This window comes from Hyaena hyaena, unplaced genomic scaffold (assembly GCF_003009895.1).
Source record: "Hyaena hyaena isolate Hyena2069 unplaced genomic scaffold, ASM300989v1 scaffold_389, whole genome shotgun sequence".
NCBI classification, from domain to species: domain Eukaryota; kingdom Metazoa; phylum Chordata; class Mammalia; order Carnivora; family Hyaenidae; genus Hyaena; species Hyaena hyaena.
Window position 1 is genome coordinate 812,116 of NW_024081023.1, and position 17,812 is coordinate 829,927.

The 17,812-nt window shown below is 41.9% G+C and overlaps 1 protein-coding gene across 3 annotated transcripts in view; it reads right to left on the reverse strand.

The window, feature by feature from the left end:
- The window catches only part of DTNBP1 (dystrobrevin binding protein 1), a 127,338-nt gene that overhangs the window by 52,850 nt on the left and 56,676 nt on the right, over nucleotides 1–17,812 (reverse strand). For 2 of the 3 annotated variants that reach the window (XM_039251499.1, XM_039251500.1), the window contains one exon: nucleotides 8,036–8,058. The exons of the other annotated variant lie outside the window; for it this stretch is intronic. In XM_039251499.1, coding sequence (XP_039107430.1) covers nucleotides 8,036–8,058 — 23 coding nt within the window. The remainder of the gene's footprint in view (nucleotides 1–8,035; nucleotides 8,059–17,812) is intronic. 3 annotated transcript variants of the gene reach the window in all.

Genomic DNA, 17,812 nt, shown 5'->3' on the forward strand with positions numbered 1-17,812 from the left:
ACATATGATTTACATGAGTTCCGTACCAGTATATTATATAACACACACAAAATGGAAATTTAAAAGGATGACATAAAACAGACAAGTACCAGCTTCCTTCCGCACTCCCATTATTTTGCACAGCCACATCCCTCCTTGGAGACCCCCGGCCCAAAAGAAGAAGTCTAACCTCCTTTGTATGACATTTAAGGCTGTGTATCGTTTGTTCCCTGCCTACGTCCCCGCTCTGTCCCTCACCACTTCAGCCCCACACACCATATGCTTTAGCTGTTAACAAATTATTTGTAGTTCCCTCATTGAACAAGAAGTTACATCTTAACTTGCGTTCTTGAAATAAACATCTCCGCATCTTTGCAACTGTTCTTTCCTCTTTCTAGAATGTCCTTCTTACCCTTTTCGACCTGGTAAGCATTCTTCGTTCAGATCCAGCCCATGTGCGACTGCCTCTCTCTAAATAGTCCATTACTCCTGCCTTGGTGTGCTTATTTCTAATATTGTTTTACGTTGTATTAAACGTAAGTATTTGCCTATCGTGCAAGCTTTGCGACAGCGCTTTAGCTCCTTGAGGAGAGAGGACAGTTCTATGTTTCAACCTGAGTCTCCATCACTTAAATGTTGTCAAATAGCGGCTGAACAATTGTGCCTTATGTGTTAAGCCAACTCTTTTTTAAATGTATTTATTTGAGAGAGAGCACACATGCGCACAGGAGGGGCAGAGAGACGGGGAGAGAGAGAATCCCAAGCAGGCTCTGCATGGTCAGCACGTGGAGCCCAGTGTGGGGCTTGAACTCTGGAACCGTGAGATCCTGACCTGAGCTGAAACTAAGAGTTGTTGGACACTTAACTGACTGAGCCACTCAGGCGCCCCTGTTAAGCTAACTCTTGAATGGAATCAACAAACTCACCCCAAGTTTACCCTCTATCATAAGCCAGATTTAAAACATGCAAAGGGGCTGCCAAGCCAGAAGAGTCTTCCAAACAAGTGAGACCACCAATGACTCGGAACTCTCGGATTCAGGTAAAGCTCTACAATTTTGACTTCTATTTTTATTCAAATGGAGCCATCATCATGGGGAACTGCTCCACCTCTAAGATCTCAATCTGAAACTCCTTCTTTGACCACAAGATCTACCTCAACCACTGATCTGTTGCTCTCCCTCTTAACGGTGCACACCATCCCCCCCGTGCTTCATATCCTCTTTATTTAACTGGTGTAGCCAGGCCTCTCCCTTCCAGCCTGAATTCCAGGGCCGGTCCCTTGAACCCACTCTCATTAGCTTCCAAGATTATCAAGCTCTGCTGATCCACTATATGTACCCTCCCAATTCCAAACTCTGTGTTCACTAAAGCATATTTGTTTCAGTTTTTACTGCTACTTCGGGGCATAGCCCTACAAAATGCAAACCATCTTACCCTAAATGGATTCTCCAAAAATTGTTTCCTCCCTCCGTGTCAACTTTTCCCCCGTATCACCAGGCATCTTTCCTTCTATAAGCTTTCAGGGAGAGAGAGATCCCTGGATCCTTTCTGAAGATAATTCATCTGCGTATTACTGCTTTCCATCTTCTGTAGGATCTTACTTAACTCCTTAACATCTCAATTTCACCTTCTCCCCCGACCTTGACCCTGATTCTATCTCACATTACTTTTTCATTTCTTTCCTTTCATTCATGAAAGAACACTGAGTTTACAACACCTTTATATCCCAACTTCTCATACACTACTGATTTATAATCTGGATTCCCTCCCCCCCTTACAAATAGCTCTTTTAGATCACCAACTACCAATGTGACAATCTATTCACTGTCAAATCCAATGAGATGTCTCCATTCTGCTCAACTTCCTTGCATTACTTAAATCATTGATAACCACTTCTCCTTTAAACTTTCTCCTCTCCGTCCTTCCTTATCACTAAATTGTCTTAATCTTCCTCTCAGTTCTTTGCCCACCCCAGTCCTCGCTCTTTCATTGGCTTTCCTTTCCAGAGCTAAGCCATGATTGTGATCACAGTATCAGGCTGGCCTTCACTGCTTTCCCCACATACTCTCATGATGATCCGCTCACTGTGAAAGTGGTAACTCCTAAGTCCTGGCATGTGTTCATACTGTTGGTCACATTTCTACATGGCCGGGCAATTTTATACTAAGGAGGTTACAAAGGACATCCTCTTGTATGATACAACTGGATCCCATTTAATTTTTTAAAAAGCAGATAATATAGGAATCCATTAAAAACACATATACACTTTAATATAATATATAACCATATTTAAGAAAATATAACCATACATCTTCTATTCATGAATTCTTCGAGCACGAATAGGTCCACTGACTGAAAATTCTCACATAAGCTATCTACACTACAATGGATAAAATTTCCAGTCTATTTTAAGAAGCAGAGCAGGAATTTAAGATGCATGAAACAAGGGGTGACTGGGTGGCCCAGGGGGTTAAGTGTCCAACTTCAGCTCAGGTCATGTTCTCACAGCTTCTGAGCTTGAGCCCCACCTCAGGCTCTGTGCTGACAGCTCCAGGCTTTTGATTTTGTGTCTTCCTCTCTCTGCCCCTTCTCCAGCTCACACTCTGTCTCTCTCTCCCTCTCTCAAAAATAAATAAATATTAAAAAAAAAAAAAAAAAAGATACGTGAAACATTCTGCGTACAGAACCTTTCAGGATTTTTATTATTTTTTCCCAGTTCTTTCCTTTTCTGAATGTTACCTTTTGCAGCAATTAAAAAAATCTACTCAAGTATACAAAGTCTTCCAAAGCTGTCAAACTTTGTTTTCTTACACACAGTTCCCCTTAACACTGAGGTTTCATCGTTTTCTCTGATATTTAATTAAACTGCAGATTATAAAACAAGTACAAGAATAAATGAGTTCAAGATCGAACAACTTACTCTGGGTAAGTATTCAATGCAACTAGTGGAAATAAAAATATTTGGATGGACTGGTGAGCAGCCTATCAGCCATGAGTGGTCAGCACGCTGTGGGCATCAGTCACTATATTTCATGGAGAATGACAGTCTGGTGAGGCGCCCTAGTGAAGGTAGGAGAACGAGCCTGCCTAGTAGAGCCGCGTTAAGTTAGGAATTATGGAGGTAAGCGGCACAATATTTCAATACTTACTCCTTTAAAAATCTTAAGAGTGATCTTTAGATTTATACATGGAACAATAATCTGTTTTAAAAATTAAAATGTAAAAATGATAAATAAGCCCAATAAAGAGGCATGTCTATTCATGGCAAATTTTGTATGTCTTTAAGGACTGTGAAAAACTTATTCTACACATGCTTATGAAAATGGAATTCCTTCCCCAAAGAAAATTAAACTAAGATTTCTGAGATCCTACTCTCCTTTTTCGATTGTTTACTACTCAAGTGACTTTCATTAAAAGGTTTCTTAAAAAGGCAATCTTCAGGGAACACAGAAAATCTTCCTGCTGCCAATATGTAAAACAAAACAATGAATTTACCAGTTTCAGTAATACTGTAGGAATGTGCCACATGTGGAACCCGTGAAAGGGGAACTAATCTCACTAACATCCATGGAGAACAGAAGGAAGAATCCAGAACTTGGATGAAATTGATCTATACCACAAACTTTGCAAGTTAGTTATTTTTTTTTCTCCAAAGTGAGCTACTTAGAAAAAAGCTTCCAACTCATTCTATGAAGCCAGCATCACTGTGATTCCCAAGCCAGACAGAGACCCAGCAAAAAGAGAGAACTACAGGCCAATATCCTTGATGAATACAGATGCAAAAATCCTCAACAAGATACTTGCAAATCAAATGAAACAGCACATAAAAAGAATTATCCACCGTGATCAAGTGGGATTTATTCCTGGGTTACAGGGAGGATTCAATATTCGCAAATCAATCAATGTAATACATCATGTTAACAAAAGAAAAGATAAAAACCATATGATCCTGTCGATAGATGCAGAAAAAGCATTTGACAAAATACAGCATCCCTTCTTAATAAAGACCCTCGAGAAAGTTGGGATAGAAGGAACTTACTTAAACATCATAAAAGCCATCTATCAGAAGCCCTCAGCTAACATCATCCCCAATGGGGAAAAACTGAGTGCTGTCCCCCTGAGATCAGGAACACGGCAGGGATGTCCACTCTCACCACTGTTGTTTAACATAGTGCTGGATGTCCTAGCATCAGCCATCACACAACAAAAGGAAATCAAAGGCATCAGAATTGGCAAAGAAGTCAAACTTTCACTTTTCACAGATGACATGATACTCGACATAGAAAACCTGACAGACTCCACCAGAAGCCTACTAGAATTGATCCATGAATTCAGCAAAGTTGCAGGGTATAAAACCAATGTACAGAAATCGGCTGGATTTTTCTACACCAATAATGAAGCAAAAGAAAGAGAAATCAAGAAACTGATCCCAGTCACAATTGCACAAAAAAATCATAAAACACCTAGGAATAAACCTAACCAAAGATATAGGAGATCTATATGATGAAAACTATAGAAAGCTTATGAAGGAAACTGAAGAAGACACAAAGAAATGGAAAAACACTCCATGCTCATGGGTCGGAAGAATAAATATTGTTAAAATGTCATTACTACCCAAAGCAATCTACACATTCAATGCAATTCCAATCAAAATTGCACCAGCATTCTTCTCAAAGCTAGAACAAACTATCCTAAAATTAGTAAGGAAACACAAAAGACCCCAAATAGCAAAAGTAATAATGAAAAAAAAAACCAAAACAGGAGGAATCACCATCCCAGACTTTAGCCTCTACTACAAAGCTGTCATCATCAAGACACTATGGTATTGGCACAAAAACAGACACATAGACCAATGGAATAGAATAGAGAACTCAGAATTGGACCCACAAATGTATGGCCAACTAACCTTTGACAAAGCAGAAAAGAGTATCCAATGGAAAAAAGCCTCTTTAACAGATGGTGCTGGGAGAACTAGACAGCAACGTGCAGAAGAATGAAGCTAGATCACTTTCTCACACCATACACAAGAGTAAACTCAAAATGGATAAAGGGCCTGAATATGAGACAGGAAACCATTAAAACCCTAGAGAAGAAAGGAGGAAACAACCTCCTTGACCTCAACCGCAGCAATTTCTTACCTGACACATCCCCAAAGGCAAGGGAATTAAGAGCAAAATGAACTACTGGGACCTCCTCAAGATAAAAAGCTTCTGCACGGCAAAGGAAATAATCAATAAAACTAATAGGCAACTGATGTAATGGGAAAGATAGTTGCAAATGACTTATCAGATAAAGGGCTAGTATCCAAAATCTATAAGGAACTACCAAACTCCACACCCGAAAAAAACAAACAACCCAGTGAAGAAATGGGCAGAAGACATGAACAGACACTTCTCCAAAGAGGACATCCAGATGGCCAACAGACACATGAAACGATGCTCAGCGCCACTCATCATCAGGGAAATACAAATCAAAGCCACACGGAGATACCACCTCACACCAGTCAGAGTGGCTAAAATGAACAAATCAGGAGACTATCGATGCTAGTGAGGATGTGGAGAAACGGGCACCCTCCTTCACTGTTGGTGAGAATGTAAACTGGTGCAACCCCTCTGGAAATCAGTGTGGAGATTCCTCAAAAAATTAACAATAGAACTCCCCTATGACCCAGCAATAGCACCGCTAGGAATTTGCCCAAGGGATCCAGGAGTGCTGATGCACAGGGGCACATGGACCCCAATGTTCATAGCAGCACTCTCCACAATAGCTAAAACATGGAAAGAACCTAAGTGTCCATCAACAGACGAATGGATCAAAAAGATGTGGTTTATCTATACAATGGAATACTACATGGCAATGAGAAAGAATGAAATCTGGCCATGTGTAGCAACATGGATGGAACTTGAGGGTGTTATGCTGAGTGAAATAAGTCAGGCAGAGGACAGATACCATATGTTTGTATGTATAGGTGGATTAGGAGGAACTTAATGGAGGACCATGGACGAGGAGAAGGGGAAAATTAGTGGCGGAGAGGGAGGGAGGCAAACCATGAGAGACTCTTGAATACTGAGACCAAACTGAGGGCTGATGGGGGGAGGGGAAGGGGGGTGATGGGCATGGAGGAGGGCACTTGTGGGGATGAGCACTGGGTGTTATATGGAAACCAACTTGACAATAAACTATTTAAGAAAAAAAGAAAAAAGAAAAAAGCTTCCAAATACAAGTACAGGAGTTGAATAAGACAATTAGAGGAAGAAACATCTTTTGGCTTTCCTGTAACCTATAAAGGAAAAACAAAGACAATGTGCGAAAAACAAACTGTTAGAATTTGTTCGTATTTTTCTTTCTTTCTCCTCCACCGATGTCTTGCAAGAGCAGTTCCATTTCTCTCTTTTCTTGTTATATGCTACCCGTGCTTCTGAAATCTTAGCGAAACACTCAAGAGGAAAGCTATTTGAATGAATATTGGTACTAAAAAAATCTAGATACGATGCAATAATTGATTTAGGGTTTGTTCAAATTTGAGAGCTTTAATTGGCCTAGGGGTGGGTGAGATGTGCTGTTAAATGTTATATCATAATTAGGCGCGCGCGTGTGTGTAAATAACATACTGTGGCATAAACTAAATAATTCTCTTGGGTAATATGTAACACTACTAAATCTGTTGCAAACGGCTGGTCTCTTGCTGTGAACACCGTCATACAAAAAAAGAAAAAAAAAAGAAAAAAAGAAAGAAAGAAAAGAAAAGAAAAAAAGGCCTCAGTACTGAGACAGAAGTGAAGTTGACATTTTGCATCATCTGTGTCCCGGCCTGTCTTTCAATATTAACTTGATTGCCTTTTTCCTTCCCCTAATATTATATAAGAAGATGCTAGTCAACTAAATGAAAGGGAAAAAGAACACTTTAGGAGGATTTCAAATCTTATTTTAAACCACCAATATGAAATAATGTGCATGCGTCCCGCTGCACAAATGGATTAGGAATAATGAAAACCACGATAACACATTGTATCACATGATCACTAAACATTACCCTCGACACAACCATGAACTCAATCATTTACTGTAACTAGAGTCCGTCAAAGAGAAATCCGGCCAAAACAAGTCTGTTCAATTAGAGTCGCAGCAGGAAGAGCCTTTATACCTTTTAGCCTGAAGATCAGTCATTTTCCCAAAACATCCAAACAGATCATACACGTAAACAATTCGACTGTAAGGAACGTACTCCGAAATCTTCAATCATTCAGTAAATCGTCAATACCGGCTTGTATGTGAAATGTAACAAGCACAAAACTAGTTTAATGTGTAATATGAAGGGCAGTAATTCAAAGCCTTCCCAGTTACTGAAATGAGTCTCTGAGAACAGCGACTCCACTACTTAACTGCTCATCAGTGAAAAACAGCCCATTGGAAGGGCTCTGAGCTGCTAGAAAGTGTGGTCTTCTTTATTTTTCCCTATTGTTTCTCCATGACCAGGAAGGGTCAAGGTGACCAGGGGTTATGTTTTCAGTGCCTCGGCTTTGAAAGTTCCCTAAAATGAAAAGGCAGTGCTTTTGGTCTCTCAGGAAACAGTTCAGCAGAGCTGCTAATTTCACAGATGGAGAAACTTAAGCCTGAAAAAGGTAAGAGACAGGACAGTGGCAGAGGAGACCCCAGCACTGAAAACCTCTTGGAAGTCCAAGTGACTATTAGATCAACCGCAGAGCACATCTCTGTCTTTGCCCCCTCCACGCGGCCCAGACTTTGCACAAGGGAAACCAGAATCTTCTCAAACCGGGACTCCCAATAACCTTGAAGGTGGGGCCACGCCATCCTAACATATCACTTATAATGGTCACCAACAGAACCGTCACTTAGTATACGTGTTACAGCTCAAAGTGGGCATCAGAACTACTTGTGATTAAATAAAACTTATAGAAACAGTAGTAAGCAAACTTTTTTTAAAATGTAAACTGTCTGATTTAGAGAAAAAGGAATGAGTTCATCATCAAGAGAGAACATCTGACATCGATTAACTCTCATTTACTTTAAAGGGGAGAATTAAACACAAAATTACCTTTGAAGGTTTCAAGTTCCTTCCTGTAGAAAAAAAAGAACATGTAAATTTCATTTATTTGAAGTATAATAAACATACAGCGTTATATTAGTTTCAGGTGTGCAACATAATGATTCCACAACTCTATACATTACTCGAGGCTACCGCAATAAATGCCGTAACCATCTGTCCCCAAACATTACTACAATATTAGTGACTACATTCCCTATGCTGTACTTTTCATGTCAGCGACTTATTTATTTGATAACTGGAAATCTGGGGGCGTTTGGTGGCTCAGTCGGTTGAGCGTCTAACTTCGGCTCAGGTCAAAATCTCATGGTTTGTGAGTTCGAACCCCATGTCCGGCTCTGTGCTGAGAGCTTGGAGCCTGGTCCCTGCTTTGGATTCTGTGTCTCCCTTTCTCTCTCTTTGCCCCTCCCCTGCTCACGTGCTTGCACGCTCTCGCGCTCTCTCTCTCTCTCTCTCTCAAAAATAAACAAACATTAAAAAAAATTTGTCACTGGAAATTTGTATCTCTTCATCCCTGTTATCTATCTCACCCATCTCTCCACCCCACCAGTTTGTTACTCTCTGTATTTAAGAGTCTGGCTTTGTTTTCTGTTAAGAAAACATATTTGTGGTTTTAAAATAACTTATTCCCAATGAAAACCATTCTTAGATTATAATAAAAATTTATATACTTTAAAGGCCCAGAGGGGCACATGGGTGGCTTAGTCGGTTAAGTATCCGACTGCTGATCTCAGCTCAGGTCATGATCTCAGGGTAGTGAGTTCAAGCCCCATGCTGGGCTCCACAACAGGCATGGAGCCTACTTAAAAAGATAAATCAAATTAACTAACTAGCTACGTAAATAAATAAATAAATGCCCAGAGTAATATTTCTGGATGTTCACATAAGCTTTACTGAAATTATAAATACAATTAGTCTAAAGCTACCTATTTTCAGTTTTTCTGCTACTACCTTATTCATAGCTTTAAAAAATTCTGCCAGGATTTAAAGAATTAAAACACTAAAAACACTTATTTAAAAAAAAAAAAAAGCACTTTAATGCCAGCTATGAACCATCTCATATGTATGAGTCAGTTTATAAAAGCACTTAACAATTTTTCCTCCATTGATCAATGTTAAATAATAGATTTTTAAGATCCTTAGTTAAAAGTCATCCAGAATAGGAGCCATTATTTCTTCTTTTAAATGAAAGAGAAAAGCACTTATCAAAGGACGGAGGTCCATAGCTCATCCTGACACAAAAGGGCCAAGCCTCCAGGAAATTGTCTGGTTTGTAATTCTGTCAGTGTCAATTAAGGATCCTGAAATACCAAGTTTCCTGGGGAAATGTACCAAAGCAGAAAACAGATAAACAACCATAAAGCAAAGCGTTTTTGACAAAGAAGTCAAGGCAAGTTGTTTTCAGGTTTTCCTTCATAATTTTAGAACTGTATGTTTCATCGTGATTAGTAATAATAAAAAGCAATTTGGGGGAAGTGAATTTATTTAGTAGAAGTTTGTTATCCCCCTCAAAATAGGAGACATTCATCTTAATTGCACTCTAGGTTTTACTAAAATCTAGGGATATTCTGAATTCTCAGATCCACTTTCCACACTACTAATTACAATACCCTTCATGTTCCAAAATAGTTGACTACAATTAACAGCTGGTGGAGGGGACGGGCAGGCTGCCCGCCGGAAGGCCAAACACAGAATACGCCTGTCACAGCCAAGGGAAGGCTCGGAAATCAGATGGTCACCTCCCTCCTCTTTTCTGAAAACACAGACTCCTCGTAACAACGCTCTAGCGTCATAGTTCACTGAGACAAGGAGGGTATTTTCAAGCCCATCTTTTGTGGGGGAAAAAAGTGCAATTGTTTCCCTTCAGTCCCACTTCATTCTGAAAAGATTATTTAGGTCAAGTTAAGCATGCCTAAGACTTACTTTATCCTCTGATGATGGGATGAAGCTCAAAGTACCTCGCTGAAAGGCAAGATGTTAAGGGAGCATCTTGCAAAGACACCTGCAATTCCCTTCCTACGGATGCCCTCACACGAGCGATTCTCTAAGCCCACTGATGGTGGAAAGATGACGGGGCCCTCAGCTCCATACTCTCACAAGGGACTCTCTCTGACTCTAAGCTTTCGAGTGCATGGCCTTCCGCCTTTCGGGATGTGCAACAGTGAGCAAACTCCTAAAAGGCACCTTCTGTTTGCAAAAGCTGGAGCGCAACAGTAATAATTTCAGAGACTTTATCCCCTCCCCTCCCCCCGACACCCCCAAAACGCAACAGCTACAAGCAAGACACAAAATTCCACATCTATTTCGCTGATGGGTGGCCACTGGATGCAGGGATGCTGCCCTTCGTTAGGAGGCCCGTGCTCACCTCCCCAGCTTCGGGCCGCCTCCGCACATCAGGAGAAAAGGGGAGAGACCTAGCAGCGCGCTCTGGGTACGCATCCTCTATTTGCAGAATATCATGACCCACAACTGTTCGTAAACGCTTTAAGAAACTTCCTTCTGAACAGTAAATCATTCCTGCACCCACTTCCTAAAATAGAAGGCTGGCTGAGGTAGCAAAGGGAAGGAGAAGTGTGGTTTAAAGGAAAAATCAGCGTTAATGGAACTTTCTTTAAAATTGTTTTTAAAATGTTAAGTCATTTGTGAGAGAGAGAGCACGAGCAAGGGAGGGGCAGAGAGAGAGACAGAGGATCCGAAGCAGGTGCCCGAGCTGTCAGCCTGACGCAGCGCTCGAACTCTTGAACCATGAGATCATGACCTAAGCCAAAGTCGGACATTTAACCGACTGAACCACCCAGGCGGCCAGTGTTAACGGAACTTTTAATGAACTGACAAAGTAAAGCAGTGGCTTTGAAAGCCTTGAAATTTCCTAGTTTTTAGGGCGGACTCCACATTTATTAGGGGTAATAAGCATTTGGAAATAGCAGACGACACAGGAGAAGGGAGGGCAAGGCGTGCCGAGCAGAACAGACATGACAGTGACCCTGCAGACACGGAGGCCGCGTGACGCAGGTTGTGTGTTTAGGGAAGAACAAACCCTGGATGGCAGGCTGAGCGAACAGAAGGTGTAGGAGAGAAGGTTAAAAAGGTAGAGGGTTCCGAGTGGCAGGCTAAAAGGATCTGGTTATTTTTAGCAGGACAGCATGAGCAAAGCTGTGCTTTGGGAAGAACGTTCTAGCTGTGATGGATAGATCCAGTGACAAGGGTAAGAACAAGAGCAGGCAGCGCTCAGGAAACTATCGGAGGGGTTTGAAGAAGAGCTAATTAGTGCCTGGGAAGAGCAACATCAGTGGCAAAGGCAACGAACAGGAAGAGGTCCATTTGCCTCGGCAACCGATCCCTCGGGGAGACATGGAGGGAGGAGAGGAGTACGTTCACCCGGAGGGTTCCGGTCCGGACCCCTGGAAGGAAGGCGCATCCATTAAAACCAGAACACTCAGGAAGAGGAACAGATATCAGAGGGCAGTGCATGAGTTCCGTTTGGAACCAGATGAAGTAATGTGGCGATGCTCAAAGACAGGACTCCCTCCTGCTGAGCAGGCTACTCAAAACTCCAGCTCCTCCAGATTTGTACTTCCTTGCTTCCCAGTCTGGAAGAACGGATTCCTACTTGGCCTCCAGACCCCACCACTGCACAGTCAAGGTCACTAACAATCATATGTTGCCAAATTCAACGGTCACTTCTAACTCTCCATCTGAATCCCTCAGCAGCATTTGACCCAACTGGCGATCCCTTGAGAAAGTTTCCTCTGGTTTTCCCTTCTTCCCTAGATTCTTCTGCTCGCCTTCCCCCTACCCCCCATCCCACCTCTTCCAGACCACTGCACTCTCACTGCAAGACTGGTTGGGGGCTCCCTCTTTCCTTCACTTACATTCCCTCACAAGGCAATTTCATCCAGCTACGTAGCCTTGAAAACCATCTACATGCTGACTTCTTGATCTGTATCTCCTGTCCCGATCTGTTCTCTGAGCTCCGGACTCATATGCAAGTGCCTGTCTTGACAGCTCTATTCAAGCGAGCCAGACTTCTCAGAGAGCATTTATATAACCGCCTCTCCTTCCGCCAGTCTCTGCATGTCCATGAAGGGCACTGCCATTCAAGTTTGGTTTATCCATTCCTTCATTCTTCACATCCAATCCATCATGAAACCCTGTCACTTCTATCTCAAAACATGTCCCGAAGCCACCCATTTCTCTCCGTCGTCACTGTCACCAACCCTGTATCCCTTTTCTTATACGGAATGTAATCTTCGTTGTGTTCAGTCATTTCACAAAATATTTATTGAGCCTCAGACACCAGAAATAATGTGAAGTTTGGAATATACACCCTTTATAATCTCAAGGGAGACAGAGAGGTAATAAAGCAACAACAGAAATCGACCTTACAGCTTAGCACTCTGGTAATGCCAGGTTTTTACAGGAATAAAGAGGAGGGGGCAACTCAAGACACCTTGGTCTCCAGCAAAGGCTTTCTGAAGGAGCGAGGAAAGACTGAGTTTCGAAGGAGAGTGTACCTACCAGTGATGATGGGTAACATTTACTGAGAACATGGCAGACCTGTTACTTCTAGCCATGACGTCACACTCCCAATTAGCCAAAGGAAAGGAAGAGGTTTAAAGAGGTCTTTTAATGACCAGTTACTCTCCTAACTCTATTAGAAATGGAACAATGATCGGCGTGAAACAGCTTTCAAGTTCATCTCTTCCACGATGACATCCTTGACACCCGACGGGCGATCTCCTCCTATCTAAGCTCCTGTGGTGCATAACTCTATCAGTTTTCTAAAACCTCATGTGCTGCCTTGTGATGCAGTTATTTCCATACAGATATCATCACTATAGTTACGCAGATGTGCAGAGATGGTGGCTCAACGACCCTGATCATACATCGGCAGAGTCAGACCCAACCGCCATGCAGAAAATCAAGGTTATCAAGCACTGTGGCTGCGAAATGACTTAAGATCTGCTTCTTCAAGGAAGCCCTTGCTTAACTACAAAGAATTTCATTCTTTATAAAAAAAAAAAAGTTTGGTCACACACTATCTCATTTGATAACGACTTGTTTGCCACTTTCATTTCCAAAAATTGGAGTCTTATTCTTCGTAACTTAATAGTATTTTCAGGTCACATAAGTAGAATTGAAATGCTCTTTTAGATTTCACCATATTTTAAAATTTACTCGGTTCAGCAAGCACCTTTGTAAAATTCAGCATAACGAACCCTGAAACTAAAACATTCAACAAATAACACCAGACTCAAAATCTAATCATATTTCCAAAGGGTGAAAGTGCTATGTAATCATTTTCTCCACAGGGGTTGAGTTAAAAGGGCAGAATGAAAAGGAAAAAAAAAAACCCATCATACTAATAAATGAATCTATGGAATGTTCCAGGAAATGTATTAAATCTGTGTATGTATAGAAATCAACTAAATCAGACTCAGATGCAAACTTAATAGATCGGAACCCCTGGATAAATACCTCCATAAACACGATCATGTCACAGATGGACGCACACTTTCTCTAAATACTAAACTGCCTCCCGTAGGACAAACCCACGACAGAAAGCTAACACCATGATTCTGTAGGGCAAGACACCACGTTCAAAATGCCAACTGCAATGCAACTCTGCACATTTTCCCTCACATTTGAAAATATTTAGGGGAAATTATTATTTTTTTTAGCATTTTTTGTAATGTTTTTTATTTATTTCTAGGAGGGTGGGGGGAAGAGAGAGAGAGAGAGAGAGAGAGAGAGAGAGAGAGAGACAGCGTGAGCGGGGGAGGGTCAGAGAGAGAGGGAGTCACAGACTGAAACAGGCTCCAGGCTCTGAGCCGGCAGTCAGCACAGAGCCCGACGCGGGGCTCGAACCCACGAACCGCGAGATCGTGACCTAAGCGAAAGTCGGATGCTTAACCGACTAAGCCGCCCAGGCGCCCCAGGGGGAAATTATTTTTAAAGTATGATCATCAATACTTTTTTGTCTAGGACAGACCTGAACAGTTTCCCTCTGTTATGGCTGATGGACAGAATCGATCACCGTAACTAACTGTTCACAGGAAAGATCTCACAGAAAGGACCACCTCCCACTCATTATCACCAGGTCTGCCGTTCCCAGCACTCCACAGCCATGAACATGTGCATCCTTACAGGCCTGCTGGGTTTGTGGTCGACAAGGCAGAAGGTGGATGGGGGGAGGGTTGGGGGGAAGAGAGCTGGCCTTCTAGCTTGAGGTAAATTTTCTCAAAACCATCTGTAGCTTAGAAATCCCTGTTGTTATTTATTCCTGACACAGATCCTGCCCAGGGGACATATTATAGAACAAGACATTTTTAAACATTTTCTGTATAACAAAGCTTCTGAAAAGAAGCTAGTTCATCATAAAAATGGCACTAAGTCCTTGTTTACCATGCTATTAATATCGTTTTATGTATTTATCTACTTTGGGAAAGCACAGCCTAAAAAGTAATAAAATGACAGGATCCTACAATATCGACATTTAAAGTTGAGAAAAATCTGGGGCACCTGGGTGGCTCAGTTGGTTAAGTGTCCGACTCTAACTCAGGTCATAATCTCACGGCACATGAGTTCAAGGCCCATGTTAGGCTCTGTGCTGACAACTCAGAGCCTGGAGCCTGCTTCTGATTCTGTGTATCCCTCTCTCTGCCAGTCCTCTGCACGCACACGCGCACACACACACATACTTTGTCACCCTCTCTCTTTTTTTTTATTTAACGTTTTATTTACTTCTAGGAGAGAGAGAGAGAGTGTGTGAGCAGGGGAAGGTCAGAGAGAGGGAGTCACAGACTCTGAAGCAGGCTCCAGGCTCTAAGCTGGCAGTCAGCACAGAGCACGACGCAGGGCTCGAACCCACGAACCGCGAGATCATGACCTAAGCGAAAGTTGGACGCTTAACCGACTAGGCCACCCAGGCGCCCCTGTCACTCTCTTAAAATTAAACATTTAAAAATTTTAAAAAAAGAAAGAAAAGACCCTGAACAATAACGGAAACTAAAGATTTGGAATTAAAAAAAAATACTCCCTCCACACCCCCCAAGATAATGAAGTTCTAGGAAATGGGCTGGTTGGTGGCAGCACTAAGTTATGTATGGATTAAATTACCCCCACACTTACAGGAAAATTACTTTCCTAGACCTGCTTTCCTTTCAAAAATCTGATTTAGAGGGGGACGCAGGCGGCTGAAGGAAGCAGGGTAAAGGGACGAGGCAGGGACAAGGGATTATACAGTGAGGAAAAGCAGCCTTGAGGATGAAAAGCTACACAGGTGACAAGGGACAGGACTAGAGAAAAAATCAGTGCCTCTCTGGGACTCTATACATGTGCCATCTGTGTACCCAGATTGCAGGTCAAGGGCACACAGCCTTCATAAGTGCAAGCTGTGACCGACCTGAGATACTTCAGCCCCCACAGAAAGCACCAAGGTAAACCACCAAGTCTACTGGGTGCCAGAGTCATGGTTATAAAACTCAGAGACACCCCCAAAAGTTTAGGGCAACATCTGGGTCCACTCAGCTCTACGCAACCACATTCCTTTTTTAAGAAATTGATTAAACTTGAAAACTACCATCAGTGATGTGAACATAAGGTGAAAGCCCCAGCATGTCCTGAAGACATTTCATAAGTTCCAAAGGCTGTTAAGCACCTTTATTCTCACTGATACACTAAAAAGTGTTTGGTGACTCACTCACGGCAGCTAATGGATTAATTTTTTAAATTATAAAATAAATGAGGGGCGCCTGGGTGGCTCAGTCGGTTAAGTGGCTGACTTTGGCTGAGGTCATGACCTCACGGTTCGTGAGTTCCAGCCCCGCGTCAGGCTCTGTGCTGACAGCTTGTGCCTGGAGCCTGCTTCGGATTCAATATTCACAAATCAATCAACATGATTTGTCATTAATAAAAGAAAAGGGTAAGAACCATATGGTCCTCTCAATAGATGCAGACAAAGCATTTGACAAAAATACAGCATACATTCTTGATAAAAACCGTCAACAACATAGGCATAGATGGAACATATCTCAACGTGATAAAGGCCATATACGAAAGGCCATATAATATCGTTGCCAATGAAGAAAAACTGAGAGCCTTTCCCCAGGAGTAAGGGACACGACAAGGATGTCCACTCTCACCATTACTACAAAATAGTACAGGAAGTCTTAGCCTCAGCAATCAAATAACAAAAAGAAATACAAGGCACTCAAATTGGCAAGGAAGAAGTCCCACTTCACTGTTTGCAGACAACACCACGCTCTATGTAGACAACCCAAAAGACTCTACCAAAAAACTGCTAGAATACATCAATTCAGTAAAGTCATGGAATATAAAAATCAACATGCAGAATATCTGTTGTATTTCCATATACCATTAGTGAAGCAGCAGGAAAAGAAACAAAGAAATCGAACCCGTTTGCAAGTGCACCAAAACCAGTAAGAAACCTAGGAGTAAATCGAACTAAAGAGGTAAAAGAGCTACACTCTGAAAACCACAGAACACTTACGAAAGCAACCGAAGGGAACACACAGAAATGGAAAAGCATTCCATGCTCACGGACTGGAAGAACAAACACCGCTAAAATGTCTATACTACCCAACGCAATCTACACATCCGATGCATCCCTAACAAAATACCATCAGCATTTCTCTCAGAACTGGAACAAACGATCCTCAAGTTTAGGTGGAACCACAAAAGACCTCGAACAGCCAAAGCAATCCCGAAAAAGAAAACACTGGAGGCATCACGATTCCAGATTTCAAACTATATTACAAAGCTGTAGTCATCAAGATAGTATGGTACTGGCACAAAAACATAAACACAGATCAATAGAACACAACGGAAACCCAGAAATGGACACAAGACTATATGGTCAACTTATCTTCAACAAAGCATATCCAATGGAATGGAAAGAATATCCAATGGAAAAAAGACAGTCTCTTCAACGGTGTTGGAAAAACTGGATGGTGACACGCACAAAAATAAACTCAAAATGGATGAAAGACCTAAATGTCAGACAAGAAGCCATCAAAATCCTAGAGAACACAGGCAGCAACCTCTTTGACCTTGGCTCGACCGACTTCTGACTAGACATGTCGCCAAAAGCAAGGAAAACAAAAGCAAACATGAACTATTGGGACTTCATCAGGATAAAAAGTTTCTGCACAGCAAATGAAACAATCAGCAACACTAAAAGGCAGCCTGCAGCATGGGAGAAGATATCTGCAAATGGCACATCGTATAAAGGGTCAGTATCCAAAATCTATAAAGAATTTATTAAACTCAATACCCAAAAAACAACCCAGCGAAGAAATGCGCAGAAGACATGGACAGACACTTTTCCAAAGAGGACGTCCAGATGGCTAACAGACACATGAAAAGATGCTCAACATCACTCATCATCAGGGAAATACAAATCAAATCCAGGAGGAGATACCACCTGACACCTGTCAGAATGGCTAAAATTAACAACATAAGAAACAACAGATGTTTGCGAGGATGTGGAGAAAGGGGAACCCTCCTGCACTATTGGTGGTAATGCAAACTGGTGCAGCCACTCTGGAAAGCAGCATGGAGGTTCCTCGAAAAACTGAAAATAAAACTACCTTATGACCCAGCAATTGTACTATTAAGTATTTACCCAGAGGATACAAAAATACAGATTCAAAGCGGTTGAATCAATGTTTATAGCAGCAATGTCGACAACAGCCAAACTATGGAGAGAGCCCAAATGTCCATCGACTGATGAATGGATAAAGATGT